The sequence below is a fragment of the Pelodiscus sinensis genome, chromosome 3, assembly GCF_049634645.1.
Source record: "Pelodiscus sinensis isolate JC-2024 chromosome 3, ASM4963464v1, whole genome shotgun sequence".
Taxonomy (NCBI): Eukaryota; Metazoa; Chordata; order Testudines; family Trionychidae; genus Pelodiscus; species Pelodiscus sinensis.
In genome coordinates, this window is record NC_134713.1 from 62970901 (window position 1) to 62981124 (window position 10224).

Sequence of the window (10224 nt, forward strand, 5' to 3'; positions counted from 1 at the left end):
GTGGACATGCCCGTCTGCCTGGTGGGGGATGCCGCCTACCCACTGCAGCCCTGGCTCATGAAGCCCTACACGGGACACCTCAATCCCTCCCGCCAGGCCTTCAATAACAGGCTGAGCAGGGCCCGCATCGTGGTGGAGGGGGCCTTCGGGCGACTGAAAGCCCGCTTTCGATGCCTCCTCACCCGTCTGGACCTGGCCGAGCACAACATCCCTCCCGTGGTGGCGGCATGTTGTGTGCTCCACAATTTGTGTGAGCGGAAGGGGGAGGCTTTCTTGCCAGCCTGGATGGCTGAGGCTGACCGCATGGCTGGACACTACGGTCAGCCCCGCACCGCCGCCGTCCGGGAAGCCCAGCGGGGGGCCATCCGGATCCGGGAAGCCCTGCGGGAGAGCTTCCAGGTGGAGGAGGAGGAGGACTGACCTCTCCCTGCATGCCCCACCGGGGCCTTCTTCCACCCTACCCCCCCCTTCCCCTTTCCCCTCCCTACCTACTGTCAAATAAAGACACCTGTTTTTCCAACAAAAACGTCTGTTTATTTCACAGAACTGGGGTGGGGGAGGGAGGAATGAAGGTGGGAGAAGGGAGGGGGAAACCTGGGACGAGGGAGCTGGAAGGGGAGGGGAGGGAAGGGAGGAAGGGAAAGGAAAGCTCAGGGGTGGGAGTCTGGGTGCCTCTCCCGTCTCGCCACACTGCGGGTCCGGGGGCGTCGGTGGGGAATGGTTGTGGAGGGGGGGGCAGAGAGGACAGGGGGTGTGGAGGAAGCAGGAGCGGAAGCAGGAGGAGCAGGAGGAGCAGGGGGAGCAAGAGGGGGAGCAAGAGGGGGAGCAGGGGGAGCAAGAGGGGGAGCAGGGGGAGCAAGAGGGGGAGCAAGAGGGGGAGCAAGAGGGGGAGCAGGGGGAGCAAGAGGGGGAGCAAGAGGGGGAGCAGGGGGAGGAGGAAATGGAAAGCGGTCTAGCAGGCTCTGGAGGTGGCCTCGCAGGGCACGGCCCTGCTCCTCCAGGGCCTCCAGACTCCTCTGGCGCAGCCTGAGGTCCTCCTGGACCCAGTGGTCCTGGAGACGGAGCTGTCGGTCCAGGAACCGGAGATGCCGCCTCTGGTAGTCCTCCTGGTTCCTGGCTGTCCTGCTTGCCCGGGCGCGGGCGGCTGCTGCAGGCGGGGTGGTGCGCCCTGCAGTCCCCGGTGCTGCAGCTGTGGTGCAAGAAGACCAGCGGTCAATGACCCCAGGGGCCCAGGTGTGTGAAACCCAGCTCCCCTCTGCAAGGCCAGGGCCCCTGCAGGATCCCCAGCTGCTGCTCCGTGGTGGGCAAGGCCCAGGCGCACGGTCCCGGGGCTCCCTCTCGCCCCAGCCCCCCGTACACATAAGGGGAACACGAGGGTACTCACAGGTGGACGCCTCCCCGGCCTCTGATGATGCAGGCGAGCGGCTCTGTGGGGTGCCTCGGGGGTCCCGGGTCCTGGGAAGGCTGGCAGCAGGCTCCTGGCTCTCAGAGCCCTCTTGCTCCTCCTCGGTGTCCAGGAGCGGTCCCTCTGCCCCGGGGTCAATCACGTCCCGGGGGGCAGGGACGGCATGAGCCCCCAGGAGGCGGTCCAGGGCATGGAAGTGGGGGCAGGCCTCCGGGTCAGCCCCTGGCAGGCAGGCCCGGGAGTAGGACTGCCGCAAGTCTTTAATCTTGCAGCGCACCTGCTCCCGGCTGCGCTGGTGGCCCCTGGCGGCCAGGCTGGCAGCCATGCGTCCATAGACGGCCGCATTCCGGTGGCTAGTGCGGAGATCGTGGACATTGGAGGCTTCCCCCCAAACCTCGATGAGGTCCACGATCTCCGCACTTGACCAGGCGGGCGCCCGCCTTTTGCGCCCCCGGGCAGGCTCCTGGGAGCCGCCAGGCTGGTCGTGGGGAGCAGTGGAGGGCTGGGAGCCCTCGGATGGCTGGCTCATTGTGTGGCAGGTGCAGGCTGTGCAGGCACGGGTGCTTGCAGCCTTGCAACTGGCACAAAGTGAGTAGCCAGCCCGTGGCCCTTTAAGGGCTCCGGGGCCGGGAGGGGGGCAATAGAGTTTCCCTGGTGTTGGCCAGAGTGGCCACCAGGGAAACCTGGGAAGCCTTAGCCTCCCACTAGTTCGAACTAAAGGGCTACACAGCCCTTAGTTCGAACTAGCTAGTTCGAACTAGGCGTTAGTCCTCGTAAAATGAGGTTTACCTAGTTCGAACTAAGCGCTCCGTTAGTTCGAATTAAGTTCGAACTAACGGAGCGCTAGTGTAGCGCATAGGAAAGTTAGTTCGAACTAACGTCCGTTAGTTCGAACTAACTTTCTAGTGTAGACATACCCTCAGTCCTTTATTCTCAAGCTGAGGTGTCTGCTGAGAAAAGCCGCTCTCTGTCTCCCTTGTCTGCTGGGGAGGGGGGTGCTAGCTTTGCGTCTCCCTGGTCTGCTGGGGGGAAGCAGCTAGTGCGGGGTTGCCTCACCTCGTTTGTAAGTAGGGATCCGATGTATGTCGGATCCATGTAACCCGAAGACTGCCTGTAGTGATTAAACTCCAGTCATTTATTATAGATATACTGTACTCTTGCTTTCTGGCCTGTCACATACTGCAGGCCAGTAGGCAGGATCACTGCACGAAGGAGAGATCTACCTTGTAGAAATGTGTCTTCAGCTGATTCCAGATTCAAAACTCATCTCTGTAAATATTTTTTTCTCTCTTGGTTTTTCATCTCATTTCCTGAATCAGTACTCCCCACCTTCCCTCTCCCTCTTGCTAGCCTGTGCCCAGTACTCCCGGGCTGTGTGACAAAAGAAAGCTATTGAATTGAAATGTAATAAAAGCCTCCTACATGCTTTGGGACTGCATAGGAGAGGGAGAATTATAAAAACAAACTTTACTGCTCTGGAATATGAGTGGGATAATGGGATCTTCTGTTTTGTGAATTTGAATTTTCAATAAAATAACCTAACATGAAAGAAGGATGCAAAGATTTTATTTATTGCGGTGTCTAAGGACTCCAGCACCTTAGTTATGTTCTGCCTTACTCTGCATCATCTCAAGAAAGGACATATGCCAACAGAGACCTCACACCTTAGAATTAAGGTGAGGTTGCACATTTTTCGTTCGTTTATCCAAGATCACCATTTATCCCTCTTCTAGACCCACCATACCCTTGCAATTCTATCTCTATCCATCTGTCCTGCCCTAAAGCTCTTTCAACAGAAAATAAAACAGGAAGTAAGATGGTGAATGGTATTAAGAAAAGCAATACTGGATAATAGTGATCCCATTAGATAAATAGAAAGTATGTGTTTGCCCTTGATTATTGTGCCCATTTCTGGTCACCCTATCTGAAAAAAAAATAGCAAAAGTAGAAAAGATTCAAAGCTGGACCATGCAAATGGAAGAGGAATGGAAAGCATCCCATACAAAGAGAGGCTGAAAAGATTAGGATAATGTAGTATAGAAAGGTGATGGCACAACAGAAGGGAAAACAAAAAAAAATTATTGTTTAGTTGGGGATATATGGGAACTCTTATTTGATCCTTTTCAAGCAAGAAATAGGGGCAGCTAAGGAAATTAAGAGGCTACAAATGTAAGACCGATGAAAGGACCTACTTTTTACACTGCACATGACTGACCTGTGGAACTCATTGCCACAATGCAACACTGAGTCCAAGAGCTTAGTAGCATTAAAACAAAAAGTAGACACATGACTTAGGCCAGGTCCACACTACTGGAGAAAGTTGACTTAAGATACACAACTCCAGCTATGAGAATAGTGTAGCTGGAGTCAATATACTTTATGTCAACATTTTCCAGAGTCCCCACAGTGGTAGGTCAATGGGAGAAACTCTTCCATTAACATCCCTTACTCCACGTGACCCTGTGGAGTACTGGGGTTGACAGGGGCACTATCAGTGGTTGATTTAACAGGTTCTTATTTGACCTGCTAAATTGAACCCTGGAATATCAATCGCTGGAGTGTTGTTCTTTGACTAAGTATAGGCAAGCCCTAATGAGAATATAGTAGAGACAAGATGGATGAGGTAATATCTTTTAGTGGGCCAACTTCAGTGGGTGAGAGAGACAGGCTTTTGAACGGAGACAGTGCTCTTCTTCAGGTCTTCTTCAACACCGCATGCAGTAATGAGGACATGCACAATTACATCAGCAAGGTTAAACATTTATCAGGGAGGACACAAGCCCTTAAGCTTTAGAACATAAAATACCCACTTTTGTGCATGGACTTAGGAAGAAAGCCTTCCTCCAAAGGCATGTTATTGTGTAATTGTCTATTATGCAGATTTTACGCCTTCTTCTGAGGCATCTGGTCATTGTCAGAGAAAGGACATTGGATTAGGTGGCCTTTGGTTTGGCCTGGCAATTTCTCTCTTCTTAATGTTTTCTGTCTTGAGCTAAAAGTCTCTCTCTGTCTCCTGCCTGGCCATACAGCAGCAAATCCCTGAGGCCTGCCTCTCCCCTAAGTCCCAATGTTGAGGATTCACACCATCTGCTGAGCTCCCGACACCTAGCCCCTCCCCCTTCACAGGGCAACCACATCAGTTCTGTTGCTGGAGGAGCTTCTGCACCTGCAGAGGAAGGTGTCTGTGTTTGGCCAGGATGAATACATCGCTGATTAAGAAGTGTCAGAAAACATTTTGGTGAATGGCTGCAGGCTTTTATAGACTTAATGAAACTTGAGCAAAATGAGGCTACTGCTGCTCTTAACCTCACCCCTGCCAATACTGGATCAATATGGATGTTTCAAGAGAAATCCTCAAATCTGGGCTTTGTGTGTCATGAAACCCTTGTGATGACTCAGGTGCAGGGGTGGAGTGGCACCGATATTTGTAACAGAATGCTGCTGAGATTACATTGTGCCACCTCCTGTAAATCTTTGCTGTGAATGAATGCTGTAAGATTATCACCTCTTTAGAAATTGCAGGCATTGTCCCTCAAGTCATATTTCTGATGAGCTATAGAGCCCCGGGGCTCAATTTGCCTGCTGATGTAACCCAGACTACAATCCCTGGGGAGCAGAAAGGCTGCAGAGAGTGGCTGTGCAATGGTGTGAGACATCTGCTCCTCTGGAGGCTTAGAGGCTGGCAGTACAGCCCCTAATTGACTGATGCTGGCCAGGAAATGCATAGATCCAAGTCTGCTGAGCCCCAACCTAAATGTAAAGTTCTCTTCCTGGTGGTAAGCCTGGGAAAGGTGGCAGTAGGGCTGTGAAGCACTAATCGACTAGTTGACTATCGACATGCTAGTTGACTAGTCGCTTCCCCCGCCCCCTTGCTGCCTCTATCAGAAAGAGGCAGTGAGGGGGAGGGGGGAAGAAGAGGAGAGGAGGAGCCTGGAGCCCTAGGATCAGCTGGGGACTCCTTCACTGACCCTGGGCTCCATGCGGTGCTGCCACTTTGAAATGCCCTGGGGAGCAAGTTCCCAGATCACACTAAGCTAGGAGGAGAAGTAGGTATGTTGGAGGGTAGGGATACAGTCCAGAGTGACTTGGACAAATTGGAGGACTGGGCTAAAAGAAATCTGATGAGGTTCAACAAGGACAAATGCAGGGTCCTGCACTTGGGACAGAAGAATGCCAAACATTGCTACAGGATGGGGACTAACTGGCTAAACAGCAGTTTGGCAGAAAATGAAGTAGAGATTGCAATGGTTGAGAAGCTGGGTCTGAGTCAACAAGGTGGCCTTGTAGCCAAGAAGGCTAATATATTAGGCTGTGTCTACACTGGCACCCTTTTCCGTAAAAGGGATGCTAATGAGACCAGTCGGAATTGCAAATGCTGCGGGGGATTTAAATATCCCCCGTGGCATTTGCATGAACATGGCTGCTGCTTTTTTCCGGCTCGGGGTTTTGCCGGAGAAAAGCACCAGTCTAGATGGGATCTTGCGGGATCTTTCAAGTAGGAATAAGGGATCTTCCGGAAAAGGCTTTATTTTCCTCAAGATCCCGTCTAGACTGGTGCTTTTCTCCGGCAAAACCCCGAGCCAGAAAAAAGCGGCAGCCATGTTCATGCAAATGCCACGGGGGATATTTAAATCCCCTGCGGCATTTGCAATTCCGACTGGTCTCATTAGCGTCCCTTTTCCGGAAAGGGGTGCCAGTGTAGACACAGCCTTAGGGTACATTAGGAGGAGCATTGCCAGCAAATCTAGGGAAGTGATTATTCCCCTTTATTCAGCACGAGTGAGGCCACATCTGGAATATTGCATCCAATTCTGGGCCCCCCATTAGAGAAAGGATGGGGATGCATTGGAGAAAGTCCAGTAGAGGGCACCCAAAATGGTTAGGGGGCTGGAGCACTTGATTTACAAGTAGAGGCTGATGGATTTGGGCTTATTTAGTCTACAGAAGAGAAGAATGAGGGGGGATTTGATAGCAGCCTTCAGCTACCGGAAGGGAAGGTTACAAAGAGCAGCAGTTCCCAACCGCCAGTCCTCAGACTGGTACCGGGCCGTGAACCTCTGGCTGCTGGGCCATGGTGGCTCTGGGGGCCGAGGCTGGGGTACACTGCCCAGCACCTCCCCTCCTGCCACAGCTGTTGGGAGAGGCATGTCCTGCCCCACCTCTCAGCCAACCAGCACTGGGCAGGGGTGGGAATCTTCTCCTGGATGTGGAAAAGTGGTTCGCTGTGCGGCGTGTGTCGCATGGAGCTCAACAGGGCAGCATTAGAGCAGCTATGTCCCAGGCAGCAGGCTCAGCGGGCAGCTGGAAGGCAGAACAGGGCTAGGTGAGGGGGCTGGGGCAGGCACTGGGGGCTTCAGGGGCAGGGCTAGTGCTAGGGGGATCTGGTGGTGGGGACTCTAAGAGGCAGGGAGCTAGTGCTGGGGATCTCTGGGGGCATGGCTAGTACTGGGGAGCTCTAAGAGGTGGGGGCTGACACTGGGGGGCACTGGGGCATTTGGGGTGGGGAGCTAGCACTGGGTGGAGTTAATAGTGTGGGGCTAATAGTGGGGGGCTACAGAGGCAGGGCTGGCTATGGGGATGGGCTAATATTGGGGACTGTGGGCTGGCACTGGGGGGAGCTCTGGGGAGGTAGGGTGCAGTGGGGCTCTGGAAACAGAAGGTTAGCATTGGGGAGTCTGGTGGAGGGGGCTCTAAGGGGTGGGGGGCTGGCACTAAGGCATTTGGGATGGGGAGCTGGCACTGGGGGCTCTGATGGCAGAAGCCTGGCATTGGGGAAATTGGGTGCAGGGGAGTTTGGGGTCAGTAGCTGGTGCTGGGGGGTAGTGGATGGGTGGGGGAATCTAGGGGTTAGTTCTGGCACTGAGGGAATCAGGGAGCTGGAGTACACCTCAGCCCCCACCCCCAGAGCCACTGTGAACAGTCGGCCTCACCTGCAGCAGCCACCTGCTGCGTGGCGAGTGCCTGAGCTGAAAGTGGCTGTTTGCAGCAGCTCTGGAGGCTGGGGCTTTTGCCGGACCAGTAACATTGTATTGGCATATTTGCATATTCATTATTTGCATAATGACTAAGAAAATATGCAACGAAAATGTTACCAGTCTGCCAAAAGTTTGTGAATGGGTTTGATGGTCTGTGGAATAAAAAAGGTTGAGAGCCACTGCCAAAGAGGATGGAGAGAGGCTGTTCTCAGTAGTGACGGATGGCAGAACAAGGAGCAATGGTCTCAAATTGCAGTGGGGGAAGGTCTAGGTTGGATATTAGGAAAAACTATTTCACTAGGAGGGTGGTGAAGCACTGGAATGGGTTACCTAGGGAGGTGGTGGAATCTCCATCCATAGAGGTGTTTAAGTCTCAGCTTGACTAAGCCCTGGCTGGGATGATTTAGTTGGGGTTGGTCCTTGTTGGAAATAATCCAGGACACTCTGGATGCAGGTGAAAACAAGCGGAGGATTTATTATACACCAGCTGACAGAGTGACGCACAGGGGTTACCCTGGTGAACACTGGTTAATTAACACAATACAATAGGTTATATAGTCAGCAGGTGGACGGAGGAAAAATGATTTGATAAGTCTAGCAGCAAGATGAAATGAGCACATAAGCCAATAGAACTACTAAAGATTACATAATATCTCCGCCCATTGCAAAGTAACAACTCATTAATTAATATACAGGTGGTTATTGTTCAAATGCCAAAACATGTCAGCAAAACAGTAATAACATTTTAGTCTGCATAGATGACGATGTTTCTATAGCAGGCGGGTATGGCCTTGAGTTGGTGCAGCGCTTGGTTCGCAGGCTTATTGTCTAGGAGTCACCAGGTCCTGATGAAATGCATCCCAGGATACTCAAGGAGCTGATAGAGGAGGTATCTGAGCCTTTAGCTATGATCTTTGAAAAATCATGGAAGACAGGGGAGATTCCAGAAGACTGGAAAAGGGCAAATATTGTGCCCATCTATAAAAAGGGGAATAAGAACAACCCAGGAAACTACAGACCGGTCAGTTTAACGTCTGTCACAGGGAAGATAATGGAGCAGGTAATTAAGGAAATCATATGCAAACACTTGGAAGGTAATAAAGTGATAGGGAATAGCCAGCATGGGTTTGTGAAGAACAAGTCATGCCAAACTAATCTGATAGCTTTCTTTGATAGGATAACGAGTCTTGTGGATAAGGGAGAAGCGGTGGATGTCATATACCTAGACTTTAGTAAGGCATTTGATACAGTCTCACATGATATTCTTATTGATAAAGTAGGCAAATATAACTTAGATAGGGCCACGATAAGGTGGGTGCATAATTGGCTGGATAACCGTAGTCAGAGAGTTGTTGTTAACGGTGCTAAATCCTGCTGGAAAGGGATAACAAATGGAGTTCCGCAAGGGTCTGTTTTGGGACCCGTACTGTTCAATATCTTCATCAATGATGTAGATATTGGGATAGAGAGTACGCTTATTAAGTTTGCAGATGATACCAAACTGGGTGGGGTTTCACCTTCTTTGGAGGATAGGGACATAATTCAAAATGACCGTAGCAAGTTAGAGAAATGGTCAGAGGTAAACAGGATGAAGTTTAATAAAGAGAAATGCAAAGTGCTCCACTTAGGAAGGAACAATCAGTTCCATACATACAAGATGGGAAGCGACTGTCTAGGAAGGAGCATGGCAGAAAGGGATCTAGGGGACATAGTAGACCACAAGTTGAATATGAGTCAACAGTGTGATGCTGTTGCAAAAAAAGCAAATATGATTCTAGGTTGTATCAACAGGTGTGTTGTAAGCAAAACTCGTGAAGTCATTCTGCCGCTCTACTCTGCACTAGTTAGGCCTCAACTGGAGTACTGTGTCCAGTTCTGGGTGCCACATTTCAAGAAAGATGTGGAGAAATTGGAAAGGGTACAGAGAAGAGCGACTAGAATGATTAAAGGTCTAGAGAACATGACCTATGAAGCCAGGCTTCATGAACTGGGCTTGTTTAGTTTGGAAAAAAGAAGATTAAGGGGGGACATGATAGCGGTTTTCAAATATCTAAAAGGGTGTCACAAGGAGGAAGGAGAAAATTTGTTCCTCTTGGTTTCTGAGGACAGGACAAGGAGTAATGGGCTTAAAGTGCAGCAAGGGAGGTTTAGATTGGACATTAGGAAAAAATTCCTAACTGTCAGGGTGGTCAAATATTGGAATAAATTGTCAAGGGAGGTGGTGGAATCTCCCTCTCTGGAGATATTTAAGAACAGGTTAGATAGACATCTGTCAGGGATGGTGTAGACGGAGCTTGGTCCTGCCTTGAGGGCGGGGGGCTGGACTCGATGACCTCTCGAGGTCCCTTCCAGTCCTATGATTCTATGATTCTAGGAGTGAAGCAAGACAGTTTAAGCAAATTTTATGAATGTTATCTTAAGCGAAATGTGTTACGTTACCAACTGGGACCCTGTCCGAGTGTTTTAGAATGTGGTTGCTATGGTGCCCAGGGTTGTTTTACTGCCTGCAGCTCTTATCCTGACTGTGGTGTTCCCAGGCCTGATCCCAAGATGGAGTCATGCTGTTTAGAGGCCTGCTAGCACATTTAGAGCTGCCTCAGTTTACCCCACAGTCCTGGGCAGGAGGCTGGACTTGGTGACCTCCTGAGGTCTCTTCCAGCCCTAGGATTCTATGAAAACATTCTGCTTGAGCAACGAATGATTAATTGCCAGTTGTGACAGGAAGGCCTCGGGCTTGTCCACACCTGGAAATTTATTGAAACCACGATTCTGGAATAGTCACTTTGTTAAATTTCCAAGTGTAGACAAGCCGTAGCTTTCCATTGTCAGCAGCTGCACAGCTGA

At 51.1% G+C, this 10224-nt stretch overlaps 1 protein-coding gene across 1 annotated transcript; it reads right to left on the bottom strand.

Moving 5' to 3' along the window:
* Positions 1-364: 364 nt before the first annotated feature.
* Positions 365-2315, bottom strand: LOC142827829 (uncharacterized). The gene is made up of 2 exons (XM_075923864.1): positions 1385-2315; positions 365-1189 (listed from the first exon to the last, which is right to left on the bottom strand). Exons 1-2 carry the CDS (start codon positions 1932-1934, stop codon positions 651-653), a joined length of 1089 nt encoding a protein of 362 aa, XP_075779979.1. The 5' UTR covers positions 1935-2315; the 3' UTR covers positions 365-650.
* Positions 2316-10224: the final 7909 nt, after the last annotated feature.

Bases quoted from the DNA above. Each gene is read 5' to 3' on its own strand.
- LOC142827829 (XM_075923864.1), bottom strand. From the start codon at position 1,934: ATGAGCCAGCCATCCGAGGGCTCCCAGCCCTCCACTGCTCCCCACGAC. The intron at 1,190-1,384 runs GTGAGTACCCTC...CTTGCACCACAG, and splicing joins GGCCGGGGAGGCGTCCACCT to CTGCAGCACCGGGGACTGCA.